The sequence below is a fragment of the Ambystoma mexicanum genome, chromosome 1q, assembly GCF_040938575.1.
Source record: "Ambystoma mexicanum isolate Mex_15411 chromosome 1q, UKY_AmexF1_1, whole genome shotgun sequence".
NCBI lineage: Eukaryota > Metazoa > Chordata > Amphibia > Caudata > Ambystomatidae > Ambystoma > Ambystoma mexicanum.
This window is the reverse complement of record NC_090922.1, coordinates 575,165,101-575,189,521: the sequence shown is the minus strand read 5'-3', so window position 1 is coordinate 575,189,521 and position 24,421 is coordinate 575,165,101. Positions and strand designations below refer to the sequence as shown.

General features: G+C 44.8%; 1 protein-coding gene across 1 annotated transcript in view; it reads left to right on the top strand.

Moving 5' to 3' along the window:
* Positions 1 to 24,421, top strand: part of TSEN15 (tRNA splicing endonuclease subunit 15) — a 265,143-nt gene that overhangs the window by 77,656 nt on the left and 163,066 nt on the right. Inside the window, exon 2 of the mRNA XM_069641071.1 lies at positions 13,290 to 13,371. Within this exon, the coding sequence (XP_069497172.1) occupies positions 13,290 to 13,371 (82 nt within the window). The remainder of the gene's footprint in view (positions 1 to 13,289; positions 13,372 to 24,421) is intronic.

Below are 24,421 nucleotides of genomic sequence, written 5' to 3'. Positions count from 1 at the left end.
TCTTTTAGTGAGTCAAATGCTGTGTTCATCTCTTCTGTCCATTCTATGTGTTTGTTTTCCTGCTGTGCCTCTTTTAGTGCCTGTAACAAGGGCCTCGTGTATGCTGCATAATCCAATATCCATGCTCGGCAATAGTTGCACATACCCAGAAATTTCTGCATCTCTTTTACTGTTTTGGGCTCCCCAACTGCTCTAATTGCCTGTGCCCTGTCTGGTATGATCCGCTTGCCGTCCTTTGATATCAGCTGTCCCAAGTATAGGACCTCGGTCAGACAGTATTGTAACTTCCCCTTGTCCACTTTGTACCCTTTATTGGCCAATAATGTCAGGAGTGTTATTGAGTCCTTTCTACACTCTTCCTCAGTTTGTGCACAGATCAATAAATCATCAACGTACTGAATCACTGTGCTTTCTACACACAAATTCCCCAGATCTGCATGTAGTACCCTGTTGAATATGCTTGGGCTCTCGCAATACCCTTGTGGTAGTCTGCAGTGTTCGAACCTCCTCCCCCCTAGTGTAAACGCTGTTAAGTACCTGCTCTCCTCTGCTAAGGGAATCGAGAAAAATGCATTTTTTAAGTCAATAACTGTGAAGTGGGATGCCGTTTTCGGAATGTTGCACAGTATTGTTGATGGGTTCGGGACTAAAGGGAACTCCTTCTGAATCACATCATTGAGTGGGCGTAAATCTTGTATCATCCTCCATGAACCTCCCTTCGCCTTTTTAATCGGGTAAATGCATGTGTTGCATGGGGAGTTTGAGGGCACTATTATTCCTTGTGCTAGCAGTGCATCTAGTGTCTCTCTGATCCCTTCTTCTGCTTCGCGTGACAATGGATATTGTTTTACCCGGGGTATAATTGCTCCCGGTTTCAGTTTTATTACCACAGGCTGAACCTCATGCAATAACCCCACGTCATGGGGGCCATTTGTCCATATGTTAGTGGGTACTAACCTTATGTCGTCATCAAAAAATGCATGTGGTGCTCCTACTACTGCCATTAATTCAACTTGAGTTTTTCTGGCTGTAACTACAATGTCACACGGCATTGCTAGTTCCATCACTATTTCGCCATCTCTCTCAGTGTCTGAAAATAGCTCCTCGTCCGAGAGCTCCCTCAGTGGGATATTTGCATTTGTACACAGTACTGTCCGCCACTCACATCCTTCCATGTCAACGCCAATCACACATATTCTGTTTGCTGACACGTGTACTGCGTGTAAATCCAACGATACCACTGACCCGAGAGCAGTGTCGGGGCTTGCTATGGGGCGGAAGAGGAATTCGGCTGGAATCCTCCAATCCATCCTTTTTAGTTCTGGTACTATGAGAGCCAATGTTCTCATGCCCTCAACAAACATCTCCTCGTTTCTTGGTAACCCTCTGATCTCTTGCATAATTGTGTGGCCGTGTATTACTGCTAATATGCGGAGGGGGCATATGCCTGGCGTCGAACATACGATACCGCTCCCTGTGAATGATATTGTCATATTTAGTTTGCTTAAGAGATCTCTCCCCAGCAAATTAATGGGAGAGTGTTCATAGTACAGTAAGGGTGCTTTCACTGTTTTACCCCCCACTGTCACATCCAATGCTTCTGTGTAAGGAACTTCAATTACAGCCCCAGAGAACCCCTGCGTCTCTAACGTTCTATTAGATAACGGGAACCGGCCCTCTCTAATGCATGATTTCTCCGCTCCCGAATCCACCATGAATATGAACTGCTTGTCTCCTATCTGCGCTCCTATCAATGGTTCCTCTGATGCATTGTGGGTCGTAGATAGTACTGGACACGCAAGTGCTCTCTGTGGGCTGTCCTATGCGGGGTGTCTCATTGCCCCCCCTTGATCAAAAATGTTCCCCGAAACTACTGACACCCCGCTGTAAGGTGCGGGAGCAGGTGCTCCGTTAGCTACTGTGGCGAAAGTGTTACCTGGCGTGTATTGCATATTGTCATTATTCTGTGGGTGGTTTTGTGTCCTGTACTGATGTCCGTGTAGTTGTGCGTTACTTCTTTGTCCTACATTTTCTGGTTGTTGGTATTGTCCCATGGGGAGGCCGTAGGGGCTTCCTGGGTGGGGGTGACCGTACTGTTCTGTCTCCTGGAACCCGTTGTTTTGTCTGCTCCTGCACTCTCTTGAGTAGTGCCCCCATCTCCCACAATTCCAGCAGCTCCCCTGTGGACCTCTGGGACCCTGCCACCCATTACCTCCCATTCCTCCATACCCTTGTCCTCCTCTTCGGCCCCGGTACCCACCTCTTCCCCCTCTTGGGGCCCACTCTTGCCACGTTGGACCTCCGTTCTGCTCCTGCTCAGTCCACTGTCGTTGTCCTTGTCCTGCCCAATTTGCTGCTATTCTTCCTTGTATTGCTATTTGCCCCTCCTCTCCTTCCTCTCCCTCCCTCACGAGTGGGAGCCCTGCTACCGCTGCTGCAACCTTCACTAGTTTTGATTGTACCAACTTTGCCTCGTCTGCCAACCTTTTCTGTGCTACTTCCCTCTCTCTCTCTTTGATCCTTTTGCAATGGTGCACTATTATACTTTGGATCTCTGGCCACCCCTTCGCCTCAACGCCCGCTATCTTATCGAGTGCCTTCTGCACCTCTTTTGGGAGCCCTCTCTTAATGATAAAATAAAATAGAGATGTGGATTGGTGCCAGGGCGTGCCCGTTTCCGCTCTCCACATCTCCTGCACCCGGAGAATGTAATCCATAGCATCCTCCCCGTCATTCATTGTACATTGCATTACCGACTGTAAATCAGGGGTATCTGGGAATGTCTCCCGCAGCGCGTCCCACACCCTTGCTCGTACTGTATTAAAGGAAGCCCCATCATGACGATCACAATCTAACGTCACGGCCGGGAAACCAGCCTTAGCCCATACTCTGTCCGCTTGATCTCCTACTGCGGTTACTAGTAGGCTTTTCACATTGCCTACTGCCAACGGTATGCCGGCGGTATGTTTCTCAAATGCATATATCCACTTGCTCGCCCCTCCTGACAGCTGGGGCAATAATTTCATTAAATTAGCCTTATCCATCTGAGCCCATGGTATATAGTTTGGTCTCCCCCCCCCCTCTGTGTATCAATGGAAGTTGTAACTTCCCTTTTGCAGTTGCACCCTCCCTTTCCTTAGTCGCTGCTGACTCCAATGACGCCATCTTCCCCACCCTATTTCTTAGTCGTCCCATCCATTCGTCGTCTATAGTCCCTAGCGAACATGCACTGTCCACTTCCTCGCTTTCCCCTCCCACTGCCATACTCAACCTATCACTGTCATCCAACCCTCCTCTGACATCACATAACAAGTCCTCTCTGATCCCTCTCTCTCGTGATACATCACCAATGCTCCCTTCTACTGTTCCTACCTCTATTATTCGTGTCGGCTCTTCCTCAATCCTGAACAGTATTTCCCCCTTTTTCCATCCTTCCTCAATCTGTCTACCTTCGCTCGACGCTCTAGACGTGCGTCCTGATTGTGTGGGGGCACACGCTGTGCGCTCACATATGTCTTTTATTCTTGAGAGTTCATCCCTTGCCACAGTAAGCCTCGACTCTAAGTCACTCGTTAGCTTCTCTATATCCACCCTCTGTGTGCTTCCCTGGGCGCGCTCTCTGGTGCTTTCGTATGGCGGGGGGGCTGTTGGTCTTTGTGGTGTACCAGTTGTGGGGGGAGGCACATACGTAGGGTCGCTGTATCCTGCTGCGGGGGCTGGTTTAGGTAATATCGGGTACAAACTAATCACCTCCGCAGGTTGTGCTGTACTTAGCTGTTCCTTTTCCTCTCTTGGAATCATCAATGGATTATCTGTGGTGGAAGGTAGATCAATATTTGGTGCCGGAGCTTTGGGTGGGGGTACCTCCTCAAACAATCTCCAGAGGTCTAATATCTCCTTCCTATTTTGCCATTGTTTCCCCTTATACTTGAGGCTAATGCATGTTCGTACCATATCAAGAACGCTTTTGTCAAAAGACCCTCCCTCGGGCCAAATCTGGGGCAGACCCTCCCCCTTCAATTCTGTTACCCATTGATCGTGATATTTATTTATTCGTTCAGCGTATCCCGGTAAGCTCTTACAAATATGTGACAAGGGAGTTTCGGCCCCCATCCTCTAAATCACTCACACAGCCGTGTCCACCTTCTTTACTTTTAGTTAGGTGTAGATATGTGTATGTATACCTTTATGGCACAGACAAGAGCGGACGTCTCAAATATTATCACCCAAGTTTATTCACTGCGCAAATCCTTTCGCACTCACCATAGCTCATCTCCTTCCCATTCCCATACACTCTCATGTGATTCCGCTTGCAACTGATCAAGTACTAGTTATGGTCAACACTCTCTGGCGCCACCTCGCGGTCAACCGATCGTCTCCAACACTCACACGGTGCGCGCACCCATCACAATGCCTTTCCACTCACACCTCGTCTTATTTCCTCCCTTTCCTCCCTGACCAGCTGTCCCTGTTTTTCTGCTAAGGTTGCTATGTTCACGTCTGTACGTGCCACTACTTAGTCCCCACTCCTCAAAATGTGCTCCCTATTTTATAGTTCTTCTACAAGTATATTTATCTTATACCCTTTTCGCTTTCTTCCCCTGCCCCGTGGAATGGAAAAAAGAAATAGAGAGAGTAGCAATCACTAAAAAATATTCCCGGTGTCTCCTTTTGCTAGACACCAATAACTTATTTCTTACTTCTTCATATATTCCCAGTACTAGTTTAGATAGCACTATGCGGCGCCGCCTTCCACCCCCTTTCGGAGCTAGGTTTCCGTCACTTCTACCACTTCACTTATTTCTTACTCCTAATGGCCATATGCAAAGAAAAGATAAAGAAAGTTTCAAGACCCGTCTTTAGTAGACCCCCGTTATTCTTCTCCTCTACCTGTCCCCGTTCTCCTGTTCACCGTTTCCCCTCCCTTCCCCTTTACGATCGCTCGCACTCAGTACTCACGTGCCCGTCTTGAACCGATAGTCTCCGAAACTGGGTCCGTCCAGGCGGTGTCACCGGTAACTCAACGGTCAGCCCCTGGCTCCGGCGAGCGGCACTCAAAGGGGATTTTTTTCCAATCGGGATCCCGTACCCTTTCTCATTGAGTGCGCACTTCTTATTGTGCCGGTCGCCGTTGGCGGGCAGCCTCCCGGAGCCGGCTCACCGTGCGTATCCCTTCTCGACCGGAGATTCTCGTGCCACAAGGGGGTCGTTAGAAAGGAGTTAGGAAAAATAATTTGGAGATATCACGCTATCGGGGTCACCACTGAAGGGAAGCGCCCCCAATTTCAGCACGATCCTCCCCGCAATGAGAGACAATAAGGGACTCTCCCGTAATGGGAATAAGGCCAAGACAGAGTGCGGGTGAGCGTAAGTGGGAGTTTATCCAAAGAATAGGGCATGCAAAGAACTCTGCAACCTCCGAGAGCGCTCTGTCTGACAATAGCAAAGACAGGCGTATTTCTAATACAAAAAACGTCATCAGAACCTACACACTATAGGGGGCACAAGTTAATTGGGATTGGGTGGCGTCGACTAACTATAGGTGTTGCTGCAGCGTGGTTGGTCTTGGCGTGAGGGCGTCACTGGTCAGCCTCGTGGGTTGGGTTGGGCCTGGCAGGCCAGCTTGAGGTCATCCGAGCGGTGTTGGTATGCTGGGGCAGCCTGTGACAAAGATGAATACCTTTCCTGACTCGTTTGCCCTAGGCCATGCACACTGCAGTTATTCAAGAAACGACATCTAAGTTCATCAATAAATCGCTCGGCAGTTTATCTTATAAAATAAACGCAACACATGAGGAATGCACCTCTTGAGAGGTCCGGTGATTGTCGGTTGGGGTGAGATTTACCTGTGTCCTATTGACCGGTATTTTAGGTCGAGGGGCTGAGTTCTGGGGCCTGAGCCGACTGGTACATGCCTGTCTGCCGCGTTAGAAGTTATTATATAAATGGGTCTCTGTGTCTTGTCCCGGTGATGGGGGTCGTTCTTGGGGTGGTCTAGGGGGAGGGTTGTGGACTTTACGAGAGGGTGCTGGTAGATCAGTGGATTCAAAATGTGGGTTTATTACCGTGCTGTAAATAACACAGGTGGTGGGCTGTGGCCTTGGGTGCGGTACCGGGGCCTCTGACTCTCTGAAGCGGCTCCAGCTTGGTTGGGGGAGGTGAGGGAGCGCGGCACAGGCCTTAGCTTCCTTATCTGGCAGGCTTGGTAGGGTGGGAGGGAGAATGGCCTTGCATATACTCACAAAGGTTTTTTCCTCGTGCGCTGCTAACTTTTGAATGCAGAACTTTTATAATGTTCCGCCTTATTTTGATGTTATTTAAACACACATATATATTTCCATTTCGTTACACATTTCTTTAATACAGTCGGTCCGAGTACCTTTTCGTTACCTAACATTATATTTACTACATGATGTGATTATTTTATGTACATTAAACGTTACACGAGGTCGTTCTAGGTTATGGCCTACAGAAATTGATGCTCGCTGCTTTAGGTGATTAAGAAAACATATATGAGTAAATAAAGGCTATACATTTGGTCTACATCTTTCTCTGTGGTTGTAGCAGCACTAGTCCAGACCTGGGGTGGTATCATGTAACGTTACATCTTTATGGTTTATTCACAGTTTACAGGATCTGTTTAAACCGAGGTAGTTCGTTAATACCAATACTTGAATTATTTTCTACTTTCTTCAGATAGTGATGCTTCAGCTTTTTTCCCCGTCACCCCGGCCTCGCGGACCAGGTCATGCAGGGTGCAATATTACATTGTGGATAAAAATGTTGCAGTGTTAGCATCTCGGGTTAGCTCATATCCGACTTTCTCATGGGAACGCGCTTACAGCGGATCTACCAGGGCTACTGCGGCGGCAGAGATGCATGAAAGGCCCTCCAAAGGTGGGGGCCTCGTTACAGTGTGCTGAACTCACGCCATGTTTGCTAAACAAGATGGCTTCTAGGCCTAACTGAATTTTGGTATATGCAGGGAACGGATATGTGTGGGCAATGTCGTCGGCGGGTGACCCCTCCTCCACCTGGGCCCGGGTGGCATGAGGGGACGGCCACCGAGTCATGGTCCTCACCTGGGGAGAAGACTGCAGGTGAGGAGGGCCTCGCGGCCAGTCCTTCCCTACAATACGTAGCACCAAGCGCAACTCGCCAAGGATCCTATATCAGTATCTTTATGGAAATATTGTACATTTATTTATTTATTTTTAAAAGAGGGTTGTGAGGGCGTCACTATGCCTAATGGAACCTTCCCCGCTAATGGGCCCATTCCCTAAAGAATGGCAGGAATGGTCCTTCCTTATGAACGTGTCATCCTGCAGCAATCCAGCCTCTCAACTGCCTTTCCATGTACCAACTCTCTGTATAAGGAACAATACTGTCTTGGGTAGTGTGTGCATCTCCAGCAATGGTATAAAGGATATGACCTTTATCTTGAACTGTAACTATACATTGCACCTACCGGCCAAGGTGTTCAAAGGCTCCCTCTATGTAGGGGAATCAGTATATATTTATACTGAGGATTGGGCCATTGGGCCAGGTCAGGAAGGAAGGTTTATTAGTTGGCAGGATAATGGTCAATTCATAGGGGCGTGAGGGGACGTTTGCTAAATAATGTCCAGAAAAATCAGGCTTCTTCCTCAGGCTTCCTCCTCAATCACTGCTTCTAAAGTACAACCACCTAATTTAGAGAAAGCTTTACTGTGCGTGTTGACTATATTCCACTGAGTTGTTCTGCCGAATATCAGCTTGACTCGGGATGGAATCGGTGCTCCAGGTAAAATTTTGAGGTGGGAGTATTTTACTCCCTATTTTTAAACTTTGAGAGCAAATGCAACTTCAAAGGAGTATAAATGCGGTTTGTCCTCCGCAAAAGAGTAAAACGTATGTTGAAATCCAGCCGAACATCCAAAAAGTTAAACTGTATGGAAATCATTATGCACAATCGGTTCACATCATGACAGAATAGCGGGTTTCTTTCAAATTAGCAGATAAATCACAGTGTGCAGTAAAACAAACACCCTCTCATGGATCGAGCAGATGAGCACTAACACTGTGAGCTTCCCCTGCACGCGAAGAATAGGTACAATAGCAGCATAAACATTTGAATGCTCCGATCACACAGAACAGGTCATCTTGAGTAGGTGCCGATCGCTCTTCCATCACACAAGCGGAACAATCGAGTCAGGGCAACAGAGACAGCAGTGAAATCTGTCAACTTGTAGAACAGGTTATGTGCAAGTTAAGCAAGGATAGAAGATACCCGCACAGATAAGGCATGGGCCTATAGAACAAGTGCAACATAGGCTTCAGGAGTACACACTCCCATCCTAATATAGAAAAGATATGCCATGGACCTCAGTAGATCATTCTTTCCTCACATATAAAACCAGAAGGTAATGGGTTTCAACAGTACAAGATTACCACAGTGAAGTTGGTTACAGCAGTAGAGTTTCCCCTCGCATAGAGAAGAAACAGTGGGATGGAGCAGTGCAAGCACCATCACACTGAACCAATGAACAAAGGTCCCCAGAAATGCAAGATGTGCTCTCCTAGAAAAGGAACAGCATGCACTTAACAGTCCAAAATCCCTGCAAGGCCAAGTGATCCAAGCTTTCCTCACATGGAATAGCATACCAGTACTGGGGGCACAGTTAATTGCCACTGTAGTGCAAACTCTTCATAGATAGAACTAATATTTTAATTATAGGGACATGGGCTTACTCAGCTTCTAGAATCGTAAAACTCCACATAGTAGGTATTTAGTAAACCGTAATTCGAAGGAATTCAGCCTTTTGAACAAATAATGATTTGTGTACCATAAGTCACACAATATGCCTTTTATTCGTCCTCTACAAAGGTCAGTACATTTGATCTCTTCTGTATGTATATTTTAATGTTTAAGACACAAACAGACCTGGCCACTCGCACAGTAAAGCAAACATGAATTGTATTATGTATTGTGTTTTGAGTTTTGATAGCAGAATGGTGTATTGATGATTAATGAAAGCCCTCATTTACTCGAACTAGTAGTGCTTAATAGTATGCCAATGTTGTAATAGGATAGATAGCGAGGCAAGTGCTCAATGCTAAAATCTACATCGAATCTCATGGTCAAATGTTGACAGTCCAGAGTTAGTTAGCCTTGCGCCCTTCAGAAGTCAGTAAACTATCAACTGAGCTAATGATAATCACAGTGCTTAGTTGGAGAAATCCTGCATGAAGTGCTACAAAACAAATTGAATACCTATCTGGATTATCACTAAAGGGACATGTTTTGCTGAGTTTCTATTTCAATTGCAACCATTTCATTGTTTTGTAACGGCACTTACACTGGCTGGAAAGTCTGATTTTGAATTTTGTAAGTGTATTCTTGAGCCTGTGACCCCTGTTATTTGTCTGTCAATCACCCGCCCTAGAGCAAGTGCCCTGCTGCCACAGCCTATAGTAGCATTTACTACAGTGACACCAAATTAAGGTTTAATGTACGGTTAAACTAGACATTACAGCCTAATTATAAGTATGGCAGTGCAGGAACATTTGGTGGTAATGTGGTGATAATTCCGTTACTGCCATGCATTCCCACACCACTATACCATGTGTTTGGCAGAGAGGTTGAGAATTCACCTCCCGCGAACAGCTGCAGGGAAATTTGCCACCTTTCAGCCAGAAAAACCTGGCAAAATTGTCAGAATTCGCCGCCGGCGGAGTTGCTTCCTGTGACAATTCTGCCAAAATCCCCATGGAGTCATATGGACTCCAATTAATGCGGATTTATGCCACCTACAACCACTTCTAATCCGGTGGTAATTCTTCCTTTACCAAGTGGCGGTAACTATCATTCCGTTTGATGGTATCTCAGTGGATTTAAAACTGAGATACCACCCAACAAGTCTGAATAAATACTAATTGAATACTAATCTATGCCCCAAGTAGTGTTGGGGTAGTCAATATTTTACACTGTTTCAACAAAATTAAATTTTAAGAGTAAAAATAATCTGCAACAGTGTTGAATACTATGCGACAAGCAACTAGCACAATAAATTGCAACACATAACACAAACAGTTGTGTAGCAAAGATGTCTGGCTTCAAACTAATTACTTGTGTGGAAAATGCCCTTTTACACATTAATATGTTGAACACACCACATAGATGCAACTTCATGATAAATGCTCAACACATGAACCCTGAGACGTCCGTTTGCAAGCATCCACTGAAAAAGCAACGTGTGTATTAAAAGGATACTTCCCAATTGTAATTGTTGCCCATCTTATTATTGCAACAATACTACAATGCAAGGAAAATAAATATGCATGGAAAATGCCCCTCCTCCAGAAGCATAACAGCATCAGTTGAAAAGAAATACACCATTTCTCATCTCGCTTTGTGCTCTGACAAGCTCAGAGAAACATGTCTGAACTGTTGCTTCATTGCCTACAGTTTCATGTACGCAGATAAGAATGAAGCATGTGTTCTGGTTTCTGTCAAGTCACCTGCCCTTTCCAGTGACGTCTGCTTTGAGTTGGTGCGGAAATGGTATGTAGAAAGATAAAAGGTGACGCAACATTGTAATGGTAAAAAGGCCCGGTACAACACTTATCTGGAGGCCTGGATGGAATTATGACCGGTTTACTTACGCTTTCTGACAATTTAGCTAGATATGGCGGGTGTTTTTTCCATCCATCATTCATCAACTGTTCTTTAGTCACCAAGATGAAAGTGGTCTTGGCTTAGAACTTTTCTAGTTGCTAAATTATGCCTTTAGTCAGAAGGGCTTTCCCCTACTTCAATTCCTCTGAAGCTAGATGGGGCCCTCCTCATTTTACATGCCTGCTGCACTCCTCCTAACATGCCATTTAACTCTGGTTATTCACTACGACCATTTGATACAGGATGAAGTATGAGATGAGAACTGGAGCATTTGAAAAATATTACCCTAAATCCATGGCAGCGGAAAGAGTGCTCTTTAGTTAAGGGGAGAATGCAGCAGGATTAATTATTGATGCAATAGTTAGGGGTGGGGGCTGTGCATTTGTACAATATTACTGGTGCAATTAGTCACTGAGGGTTTAAGAACCCATTGGTTATAATTGGTGGTGCCAAGTGAATTCCTTTTGGAGGAGTTGTTTTCTGAACAAGAGTTTCAAGTGTGTGGCAGAAAGTGGTTGTGTTTTTCTCCCAAAAAGTGCTTCTCGATTTTGGAAATCTAGGCAGAAGGGCGGTTTATACCTGGTCTTCCTAATGCTGCTAGGGATAATAATGTATTCATCTGGAGGCTGTTTGCTTTTGGTAAATTGTATTGATGGGTGCAAATACGTTTCAAAAGAGTGTGCACATCAACATAAGTGACTGTGGTTTTGGTGAAATATCTTGTGCTGGTGGCAGTGTGGAAGGTGCCATTAAGCAACATTCGGGGGAATTTTTGGTAGGGCGAGGAGTTGGGTCATTGCCCGAGTACCAGGGCTAGAAAGTTTGGGTAGGGTGGCGAGTTGGGTGATTCCCCGAGTACCAGGGCTAGAATTATGTGCTATGGAGGCCTGCCAGCCGTTTATATTGTCGTAAATGTTGGGGAGTTGCTGTTTTGCTGACATAGCTAGGCTGATGATGTGGGAGTTTAAGAATAGGTGGTTGGTAAATGTGTTTGACCTATAAACGTAGGACAGTTGCAACCCATGCAGCGTGTGTCCAGAGAGCCGGAACTGCATTGGTTAAGGTTTTTTTGACTTGTGGGAGGGAGTAATGGGGATTTAATTTCACTTGATTTGAGTTTTAGTAGGTGAGGACTTTGCTCTTTATGGTGGTTACACACGACTTGAGTTGGCTGGCATCTAATGTGGGTGGTATAAACCAGGTGCGCCTTGAAAATTCTTAATAAGCACTACAAAGTAATGCCAATTATAAAAATGCAAATGTGTAACTTGAAGTTGTTAATGTGAACTGTGTGCATATTCACCTAATAGTTTAGAGCCAAGTTATTGAATGGTGAAGATAGGCACGCGTTTTATTTTTGTTGCTAGTTCAGGATAATCTGTCTTTCCTTGGTACATGTAATGATGCTTGTTATGCCAGTCAAGATGAAGATCTGGGTAGATGGTGGGTAAAATCTTGGTCATCCGTCTGTCAAAAAATGAAAAACTGTTGCAATTGCAACACATTTGTATCTCGCACTCTTCCTGGTTTGTCCTTTGTATTTTGCTACACCCGGGTCCTCTTTGACCAGTATCGCATATAACCCACAGGACAAACATCTGGTTAAAACGTGACGCGTGGAAAGGATAAGCAATTGCCGTAAACATTATATTTGAATTTTGTTCCGCAAAAAATGTAAGGTTGCTATTAGGTGACTTGGATCCAACTGTCCCACCTTCTCTATTCTCACTTGCTGTCTGAGGTAGAGATGCTGATACGTTGAGAAAGTGTTGCAGAGGTGGGGAATGGTGGTGGATTTCAGAGCGGTCAGAGATGTTTGTTGGCAGAGGTGAGGAGGATGTCATGGCATCCAGGGTGGGTGGCAAATTGCAGAAGTGAGGGGAGAAGTGCATCTTGTAGAGGCAATAAAGGCAGGTCTCCTGTCAGACACAGGAGGTGATGCATTGTAAAAGTGGCTAAGGGTGCTTGTAGAGTAGGACAGAATCCTGGATTACAGAGGTGCTGGCATTGTTTGAAGAATGATTAACGTGAGGGCCTGTTGATTTATGGAGGGGATTCTGACAGTGGCTGCTGTTGGTGGGATGCATGAGGGTTTGCAGATACGTGACTGGTTATAGAGGCTGTGTGTGTGGTATTCTGCCACAGTGAAAGGGAGGAGGTTGTTTGCAGAGGTGGTATAGTGAGGTTTATTGCTGATCTAAGGATTTCATTAGTCTGCGTTTGTGGGAGGGCGATATATAATATCCTTTTTGTTTGGCACCGATTAGTATAGTGAGTCGAGGGCGCTGACTGATCCCACCCCTTTAGTGATTCAGCTTCCTCTCCACTATCACTTGTCTTGATGATGCTGTGTGTACACGTAGGATGGATTGTATCATGGGTTATCTTCTGTTTTATGTTACTGTAATTGTAAGCTCTCCGATGAACCTGGTGCTTTGTTTGCACTTGATAGTAAAAGAAAATAATACGATCATCAGTTGTTTTGAGATGCTGAAGCACTGTCTTAGAGATGTGAAATCTCAATCTAGGCTCGGCACCACGTGAGCGGGTCTAGTTTTTTTTTCAGTCATAACTAAGCTCTCTTGCTTGTCTGCGTCCCAGTTTTCTTACTACTTTCACGTTTGTGTTTCAGTTGTTAGAGATGATGGCTCTGAATGTAGCGGACAGCACTGATGTTTACACCACCTTCTTGGTGTATCTGGACCTCCTGGAAGGTACGTCAGGACATAATTGCCATTTGTGTTGCAAGCATTTAGGCAAAACCTCTTCCATTACAGTAGCTGGCTACTTGCGTTTAGACTTTAACTGGGAGTTGAATCTTCCACTTGCTTTTATTTAAATGGCATTGCAAACATTTGCATGTTTTATTAGGGGCATAAGTGGGTAGGTGTAGTGTTCTAACCGTATTTTCTAGTTTTGTTTACATCCATGAATGCACTCTGGCGAAAAGAGACGCAGAAACCCTCACTTCACATTCACTACCTTCTGATGTCTACCTTTTATTTTTATTTTTGGCTACATTAATTATTTTGGGCTTAAAATTACATCACACCAGCCTCAAGGACACACCTGAGATCTTCACATAAAAGAATACTTTACAGAAATCGAGATGAGGCACTCCATATGAAGTACATGGAGATGGCTAGAGCTCAGGATGCCCACCAACAATTCAGGAAATTCTGAGAACCCTGTTCTTCACACAGAATAATGACATACTTTACTGAATACACTTACGATACTGGAACGTGACACTAGCTGAACACCTTCTCTCTTCCCTATGTCCCTACTCTGTATCCCATGATCTGACCATACCTCTTCCCAGCCTCCTTTTTAGTTCTTGGTGCATTGAAGCAGCCATTGCATCTACTACACTCTGGCAGTAACACCAATATTTAAGTGCAAAATGGATCATAAAAGGACAAAAACCCTGTCCTACAAAAGTTAATTTAATTAGCCATAATTTAAACATCTCAAATCATGTTAAGAAAATCCATAAAAACACCCGAGTTTCTTTTATACTGCACCCTGCGTCCTTGCGACAAATTATTTGCTCACAAAATCAACCCTGTGCCAATCTCGTCAAACCGTCGTTTTCTGGGATTTCTCGAGCATTTGTTATTTAGATTGTGATCTAGCTATAATGCAAGGCAACCTGCAATATCTGTGTAAAGCCTACATAACATTTTATTCTTACAGGATAGTTGTGACATGAGTATTGCCCTGTAATAAGAAAATTATGGATGTTTCTGATGTAGGTAGGTAACTTAGTCCATCGAAGAGGAGAAAGGTGAGCAAAGGTACGGCCACCCAACCAGGTTTTATGAATCCACGGGACCACCAGAAGGCTATCTGAGGAAGATCTCAGTAGTTTCCTGTATCGATATCTCTGATGGCGAGAAGAGCGAAAAGGGTGGGCTGGTGCAAAAAGAAGCCTGATGGGCCATACACAGAACCTTGAAGTGCACTCGTTTTTCAACCAGATGCTGATGCAGGACTCTTAATAGGTGTTGTATCTTTCCTGAAAGGGTATTCGCTAACGGTCAGACAATTAAATCCCAAGGAGTGCCTAAATAGGGGGCATTTGCATAATCTATCAATGTTAGAACCAAGTTAAGTATTGCTTGGAGACTGTTGGCTTGCTCTAGAATGTGGAACAGCCTTTTTATTAACCATAGTTGTTCAAAATACCTTTTTTTTGGTTTTGGGCTCCAGCCAAAATTCCTAGTTGACCACTCCCAGGTTCTTTAGAGGAGGGAGTCTCAAGGAGAGGGTCCAAAAGGAGCTGAATTCTGCTCTGGAGGGATCTGTAATTAAAATGTCTGTTTTGGTCCGATTCAAATTGGTTCCCATCCCTCTTAAGAGCTGAGAGGCATTTTATTAAATGCTGTCCTCAATTCCATATGCATAAAACCTTTTTGGGCACTGGGTTTGTGCTCCATTCATTAAGGGAGGAAAAATGTTTTATTAATTTAATTTCCACAATCTATTCCCTATTTTCATTACCCAACATGTGTTTGGATCTCTTGGCTCCACTTCAAATATTTGGAGAAGGTATCGCAACCCGCCCCTCCACCCCCAGATTGAGACACAACAGGAATTTAGAGGTTGCAGTGCAGAAGGCACTTTAATTCTCTTAATGTTTTATTTATTTTATTGTTTGAAGAGCAGACCTAGCTCGAGAGCAGCGCAGCACTGTATATTGTGTGCGTAATCAGCGTATGGGCTGCTATATTTTAACAGCAGCGGTATGTGTATCATTGAGATTAGTTCTTGGTCAAATTTTGAAAGACCTGATTTGAGAGATTTGTGAAATTGTAGAATTGTGTTGGCATTCCAAGCAGATACCGTTATAGAGTTCCAGAGGGTGGATGCAGACAAGAGAAGGGCTATTAAGGTGCTCTCTTTACGGCGACTTGGATTGAAGACGGTTGGTAGGTTTTTTAAATGTATTTATTTATTTTTGTGTGTGTGCAAGCACCGTGTGCCACCAGATATATGGGGGTTAGTCGCCAGGTACTCTGGTGTGCTACTCGTGATTGCTTTGTAGATGATTAATGCAGTCATGAACAGGAACCTGGCCTGGAGAGGAAGGCAATATATTTCGCTTAGGGTGGGGGTGATTCGATTGCATGTTTGTGCACCCACAATAAGACATACTGTAGCTTGGTGGACTGCTTTTAGGAGAGCCAAGTGAGCAGTTTTGAGCCCCGTAAGGAGGGCATTTTACCCATCGAGGTGGGAGACCACAAGGGCTGGCACTACGGTCCGGAAATCCTGCAGCGGGGTGAAGGTTATGTTTTGCGAAGTCTCGAGATTTGGAGCCAGGTCAAATTGGCCGTCTTGGCTATGTCTTTCTGGAAGGACAGCCTACTGTCAATGGTGAATCCTAAGAAGTTTGCTTAAACCGAGAGTTGTGGATCAAACCCTTTTTAAGGCCCATATCATTGAGCCATTGTTGGACAAGTTGGTGTTTAGTGGGTTGACCGATGAGGAGAAAGTCGTCTTTGATGGGTTAAGTATGAGGTAGGCAGTCTATATCCAGGGTTGAATAATGGATAGGTAATCGTGGATCTGACTAATGTCCTGTGGGCTTTTTACTCTCCTGTACAACTGAGTATTGTCCTCTTATTGGTGGATGGCTATATTGGGAACTTTGAGGAGAGTGCCCAGAGGCCAAGTAAAACAGAGAGAGGTACAAGGGAAGCAAAGCCCATGCCGAACAATCCCTCAATATAGGTTTAACACACCTTTTAATTGCAAACAAAAACTGTGTTAGGGGGCAAGACAATCTAATGCATACGCTGGATGCCTGACAGAAAAACAGCAACTATGGAGAGCATAACACCTCAAGCAACCTCTTGAGGCAGTGGGTTCATAATATAAACAATTTTATTATATCAAAAAAGCAATAAAAGGAGCAATCTAATTGCCAGAAATGTACAAATTTGATTGAAAAAAAACATGATTAGATAATAGGTCGGTCAGTCAGTGCGTCAATGGAAGAAAGGGTTATATCAGTGGGTTTCAAAAAATCAAATTCATTCGGTAATAACCCACACAAGTGTCATGTGCAGTGCAAATTCAGTCAATCAAACACAATCGAACACTTCATTCATGCTACTCTGAAATCACTCATACTCATTCTTTCTTGTAACCAAATATACCAACATGTTCTTTCCAAATGCATGTAAAATAAAAAGGGGTTAGTAGGAAATTTGTCAGGGTACAGACGATCTGTAGTCCACTGAAATCACTTCTAAAAACACAACATGTATTGCAGCATGTATTACACAGAAAAGAAAGAACAATATTCAATCTAAACAGTTGTGGAGAGCCCGTCAATGGTTCTCCTAAAAATCTGCAATCAAAATGCATCACCTGCAAAAGAAATAGACATTGGTATAGATATCCATATGTCTGGAAGTAGATCTCTAAATGGATACATTAGATACCCGTCTGTATTAATCAGATAGGGCACCAGGCATGAAGGAGAGAGCCGTTCTCTAAAAGGCACAGATACGGGCAGCTAAAAATAGAGTATGAAGACAAAGGTGGTAGTCCTAATATTATGACAAAGGAAGTTATCATGGCTACCTGATGGAAAGGGAATGAGATCCTATAGGGAGAACAGTAGGGGATTGGTCAATCTGATTAGGGAGTATACATACTGATGGAAGGCTGTAAGGACTACTATAGGTCACGAACAGTTGGTTAGCAGTATTTTACCAGGTTTATCACGAGTCCTTCCCATTGCTTATGAGCGATCTGTGGTATTGGTAGATGTGGTCATGGTGCGAGTTATTTCATTATGCGACACGTGGGGCAGCGTCATGCTAAAGGCTGCCAAGCGGCATTACTTCAATAGTATGGAAATAACCTGAAAGGGAAGGTGATAACATGAGAAATACTACCACGTAGTTTAAGGGTTAAGTCTAGAAGCTGCTCGTTTGTCTGGGCAGATCAAAACCCATCATGATCAAGTGTAACCACTTCAGATGGGGGTGAAATTGGAGTAAAAGCGAAGTGCTCATACCTCCTAATAAGGGATCCAGTATATTAACTGATACAATGGCAGCGTGATAGGTCCAATGTGAACTAGGAACTGTCGGTAGCCAAGAGCTGGGAAGTTCTAGGTTGCTTATGACCCTGTCTGGATTAGAGAAGGTTGCAAGTGTAATGGGTGAGCGAACGGAAATACCCAGTCATCACATAGCAAAAATAAAAACGAGAGAAAAAAAAAAAAAAAAAAAAAAGCAGGAAGATCCATTACCTCGAGTCAGAAATGCTGTCAATAACTGAGTGGATAGGGCGGAGAAACCGTGCAGTTTCGGCTCCTCTGCTGACGTAATGTCAGATTTTACGGACGTAGTGGCCGAAATGGATAGACCCATCACTGAAACAGGAGGGAAAAGGAGAGCCTGTTAAATGCATGTAGGCATATTCCTCTAACGCCCCAGCCCAGATTAAATAGAGAGGTCCTCTAGCAAAGATGGCTAGAGCTCGATGTGGGGTGCTTACCCGGTATGTGGAGAAGGTACGTACTGCTCGCCTCGGTCTCAGGTCCCGGGATCGCCTTACCTGTCTGATCACATGATAGGACTGTAGGAAGATGTACATTGTGCAGCGCATGGCGTACATTGTCATTGGTCAGCCAGGTCTACTCCCCTAATTAAGTGATTTGTTGTCATCCGTTCGGAAATCTTGCCTTCCTTGTGGCATGCTTTATTCAGGGAGAGAGTCACAGTAAAAAAATTATATGGAGAATAATTCTGTGGTATTCAACGAGTATGTAAATGCAAATGCATACTTGTGGAACACCCTGATCTCGTAGCGTAAGTAACTGCTAGCTTGTAAGTGCAAACATGCTCCATGCTGAGTGTGTAAGCAGCCGGAAGGAACAGTCAGACCGGAGAGGTCCTGTTAGAAAATATAATAACATTGTTTGGTCGAGTAGAGAACTGATGGGCACTAGCCTCATTTGAGAGGGTGCATTGGTAAAATGAGGGTGGAATCTGAGCAGCATCAAATCATAACTGTTTAGATCTCCCAGTCCATTTTCTCATTCAATCCAACCAATGAGATTTTGGTCAAAAAAGAGTTGTTGTTCTTTATGTAAAAGGGCAGTTTTATCTCTGTTGGCATCCATGCTTGGAATAATTTTGTATATCACTGTCAAATTTATATCCTCTGGTGTGTGCATCTTCTCTATCCAGTGGTCGACCATGGGCGCATTGGCTCTGCGGTTCTTAAGGCAGCATTTGTGTTCTCCAATTCTGATTTGAATTTTCCTGTCAGTCTTCCCTATGTATAACAATCGACATGGGCACCAAATGGCGTAGACAACCATGGATTAATTGCAATTTGTATGTACCTTCTGTTGCCAAGGTAAGCGTAGACCCAGATCGACCTTGGTGCTTTTGAAAGTCAGTTGGCAGTAAATGCAGTGTCCGCATGGGAAATTACCTTTTAACTGGAGGGAGTCCCCATTGCTCAGAGTTGATTGTTTCTGGGTTTTAAGACTGATATCATTCCTAGTCAGTTGTTCCTTTAGATTCCTACTTCGTTTGAAGCCTATCACGGGTCTAGGTACCGGGTTCTCCCCCCTTCTCCGGCAGTTTCCAGTTTTTCAAAATTATTTTTTTGATGGCATTTGAGGTGTGGCTATAGGTGTTAACAAATACCAACGGTTGTGGAGTGTGCTTGGTCTGAGATCGATCTTTATATTCTAAGAGGGCTTCAAAATGATAATTTTTGGCTCTTTTGAGAGCTTTACTCGTGATGACTTGTGGATATCCTCTTGAAATTAGACGTGTTTCCATTTTGTTGGCTTCTGTGATGAAATCCAATTTCTTTGTGCTGTTACGTTTGAGTCTCAGGAACTGCCCGAGTGGGATATTGTTGATTACATGTTTGGGGTGAAAGCTGTTATAGTGGAGTACACGTGAAGGTAAAAAGGATTGGTTCGAGGATGGAGCCTGTGGGACTCCGCATGACACTGGGTGTCAGAATGCAATGAATTTGTCGAGACGGCCTGGGGCGTGCCCGAGAGGTAGGAAGTAAACCAATTCGGAACAGTGTCAGAAAATGTCATCCTGTCGGCAAGAAGGGGAGAGGATGAGGCAGTGGTGGACAGTGTTGAATGCAGCCGAGAAGTCGAGGACGACGCACACGTCGCCCTTATTCATGACTTGAAGAGCATCATCCAGCACCTGGATGGTAGCTGTCTTGATGCTGCACTTGGGGAAGAACCCTGACTCTGGAGGTGAAGTTGTTCGATTATGGCAGGTACTTGTGTAACAACTACTTTTTCCAAGATTTTGCCAATAAATGGGAAGTTCGTAATGGGCTGGTAGTGGGCCAAGTGTAGGGTTGATTATTATTATTTTTTTTTCTTCAAGAGATGTCAGTCTTGTGGGTTTCTGGGAATGACCATTCTGTGAGGGGGGCATTAATGATACTGAGAAGCGCTTTGGGCACTAGGCCCGCCAATTGTTTAATGATAGAAGCCGGGATGATATTGTCACAGTAGGAAGTAGGTTGAGGGAGGCAATTGTTTTTAGGTGATCTAGGGGGCAGAGCAGAGAGAATTTGGTCCAGAGGGGCAGTGTGCATGCTTGGATGCAGGGGACGATAATGCTATGGGAGGTTGATTCGATGATCTCTTGGATTTTGTCAAATTTTTCCTTAGTTGCTGGTACCGCTGGGTCAGGTAAGAGTTTGGCACAATGCTTTACTACTTCAAAGAAGGATTTGCTCATGTGAGGCGTTCGCTATAGTGGTGGTGTAGTAAGCTGATAAGGCCTTGGCAATCCGAATCCTACTGTTGGCATGTAGACATTTGAGGTTGGGGAGGTGTCAATGGTTAAGGTTTTTGTCCCACCATTTCTCTAGGGCTCTGAGTGTCTGTTGGAGGCGAGCTTGTGGGTGTACCAAGGGGTGGATGGTTTGGCCTTAGCACAGCTGATTTTTAGGGGGCATGCGGGTCCACCAGTTTCATAGCGGAGTGACTAATTCTAGGAGGACCTAGGCATTTCCTGTTAGGGGCAGGGGGGGTTAATCTGCAAATTTTGCTTCTAGCTCATTGACCAGGAAAGTTTTGAATGAGTGGCGCTGAGTGAGGGGGCATTTAGCCTGACCTTTGTGGGGCGTAGTTGAGTGGGTGACTTATAGTGGGATGGCAGCGTGGCCAGACCAGTCAAGTGGAGTAGGGTTTGCACAAGTGATGAAGGGCAATGATGTCAGACTAAGTCTACTGTGTTTCCTTTGTTGTGCGTGGGGGAGAGCACAATTTGCTTAAGATCCATGGATACCGTCATTGTCAAAGCGTGCTTCGAGTGTGGTTGTCTGCTTGTGACTCGCAGACATTCACATCTATGAGAGACATTATCAGTGTGTGCTAATTTGGTAGAGGAGAGTAAGTTGTATATGTCTGCAATGAAAGAGTCACTCCTGTGAGGTGGGAGGTGATGGATTCCTTGTGATATAAAGGGCACCGGCAGCTAGCGATTCAAATAAGCTTGTTCTGGGAAAGGGGATGAATGAGCATGGCCAATTGCGCCTCTTCTCCAAACTGTCCTAATATTGTTTGTGTCCATCCTGCTGAGATCTCGAGCAATAAGAGTAATCTGTGTAATTAAAAAAAAAACAAAAAAAAACGCTGTAGAGTCAAATCGGGTTATTAAGAGGGCACAGGAACATGATAAAAGGTAGTGATTCCAGCTCTGATTCCTTGGGGACACAGTCATATTTACCAGATCTGAGGCAAGGAGACTTTTTGTTGGCGACTGTTTATTTGATCCCGGCTTAAGCAGAGCCTCCACTGTACAGATTTCTAAAGATGGAATGGTTTACAGTGCGTCCAGCAGAACAAAGAGTCCCACTTCACCTCAATCTCTAATCAGTCTAGCTCATCTTGAATTTTTGCTTCCACTGACTGAGCGCCTACGCAGTAAAAAAAACTGCTTGCATACCACCAAGTGATTATCTTTTCCAAAAGAGTGTATCTGAGCTGTAGAGCTGATGCTCGTTCCAGCACCTTCTTGAATTAGGATAAATTGCAGTTAGAGGATAGTAATTGGAATCCTCTGGATTCAAGGATGGCTTCTTAATCATTGGGCTTGAGAACTTCTCTTTTCAAGTTGTCAGGTATCGAACTCTACCATAAGCGGCATTGATGACATTCCTGATCAGTTGTGCTCATTGAACGTTGTATAAATGGTTTTGAAAGGTATGCAGTTAAAGGGTCTAGTGGAGCACCAGATTTCTTCATAGCTGCTATAAGTAAAGAGTGGTTTCCACCAGAATGGTAGTAATGGTTCTAGAAATTTCGAAATAAACCCCTGTAAGGTAGCTTTGACGTGGAGTATAACTTCAGGGGAACTCGCTTTTTTTCTAACCCTCCTCAAAAATGTTGTACTTTTTTTTTTGTTCAAAATAAGTAGCGTTTCCCCTTTTGACTCTTTGATCGTCAAAATGTTTGCTTGAATGTTATCTTATGATTTTGACTTAGATCCTCGCCCTTTTCAGTTACTATCCGGGGGATTAATTTCTAGGGATGGAAGGGGATGTGACCCAGCGATCAGACCTTAAAGAGGGCAAGGTTTTACCCGGTGACTGCAACACTGGACTTCCCTTTACCTCAGTGGGACTAGGAATGATGCGCACTGCTTGATCCTGCGGGACCACCCTTGCATCAAGCATAGATGCACATCAGCAGCTGACCATTTGCAGAAGGATTCCAGCTGTTTTAAAATTGACCTATGCAGGCCTGTCTTAATAACTAATGGCTGACACTCTGTGTCTACACATGTATTTGCCTGTAGCTTGGTATGCATAATGTTTAGGCCTGGTAGTATGGAATATTCGTCTTTGCACTGTAAGTAACTCATTGTGGCAAAGGTAAGGACAGACGCAAGTGATCACAGTTCAAGGGTGTTTATTAAACTGTATGTAGGAGTGAGAAAAACGCCTAATCTAAACCTAAGATGGGAGCAAGCTACGACCTTCAAATGAGGCAGTCCTAGTAGCGTCTTGTGAAATAGAAGGGCCTATACTAAAAAAAAAAAAAAATCTTTTGCCAATCCTTACCACTAAGTTGAACAAAAGAGTGTGGGATAGTGTTCACCAGAAAAGAAAGAAGTGTTCTCAAAATAAGTCAGGATGGTTTGGCTGGGTCTCCCTTTGCCGGGTTTCAAGCACGGGACAAGGCGGAACTCCTGAGCACAGCCGACTCCTGGGCCTCTCAGCACGAGGTTCACAAGTCTATTTCGCAATACCAGAATCTTCAAGTGTCAAGTCTTTCCTCAGTCTCTTGCGTTAGAAGACCTGCTGGATCAAGTTCCTTCAGTGGTCTTGCACCTTTGGGCGATGGATCTTCGACCCTAGGATCTCCCTCTGCCGGGCTCGAATCATCTTTGCAAAATGGGCCTCCCTCCTCCGGGTTCAGCACAGCCTTTCAAATATCGCTCGTAATATTCAGGAGCTTTAATGTCTTTTTAAACAAACACTGTGGACAACCCTCAACCGAGTTCACTTTTCTCGACACACTGTTCCCGGGTGTATTACTCTTCACCCCAACTCGTAGGCAACCCTCAGCCGGGTTCACGTTTGCCACATATACAATTCACTGTACTTTATTTCAATGCGGGATTCGCTTTCAGTAACTTTCCCCTGGCATCCCTCCGTCGGGTTCACATAGCCATCTTTAATACAGTTCATGAATTTCCAACAGTTCACAGATTTGCTCATAAGTGTGGGTTCCCGTCTCCTAGCTTTCTTTAGGCATCCCTCTGTCGGGTTCATACTTGCCTTTTTCCACAGTTCACATGCTTATTAGAAAGCAGTGTTCACTTCCCCCGGCCATGGGTCAGAGACTTAAGATTGTACAAAGGATTTGACGTGACCTTTGTAGGACCACTCTGACATCTCACGTCGCCCTTTCATTGGGCCTTCTGGTACTGGCAGCTTTCAACACAAAAGGGGCCAGCAAGAGTCCTTCGAATGAGTACTCCTCCAGCACCTGACCACTCTGCAGCTGGCCCTTCTCGGGGCTTTCACAAATGTTCTAAGGCATGCAAGTTCTTTGTTTCAAGTTCCTGCGGTCATCTAAAGTTGACACTTGCAACTTTGGGCTCAACACACTTCGGTTTGCTATCCTCTTTCTCTGACTCACTTGCTGTGTCGAACCCGTGGTCTTGTCTTTCCTCTGAAGTCAAGGATGGTAGCACGGTAGCCAGCACGCCTCACTGCCTGTGCTATCAATGCGGGAGACCCCCCACTGCACCGTTGACATCTGTTCCTCCACACGCCAGCTGTAACTCCCGGTCTTATGATTTCTCTCTCAGAGGCTTCACGGGCCTGAGTTGAAAAGTGCAAGTGCAGCTCCACCTTCGTCCTTCCAGGTCTTGCTGCCTTTCTCCTCGGTGTGAACTGCCGGTCCGGTAAAGCTGTGTCATTGTGCGTTCAGCCTTGCTCGTTGTGTGTTTTCGTTCTCTGCCTTTTGTCCCTGTGGGGAAGGTAAAGGGCCGTTGGGTGTATATGATTCTTGTCAATTGCCTTACTCTGCCTAACCCTTATTTTGAGACATATCCAGTAAACGGCTTTAGTTGTAGTCCGTTGTCTGTCACAGTGTGAGAAAGTGTTTGTGTCAGAAAAAAGGAAATTACCAGATATGGAGGGGTTGTTAGTTTTGGGTAAGGGAAATTCTTTGGGTGGAAGAGAGAGGCAGACGTTGAACAACCTACAAAGGCCTCTGGGACTTCTTCC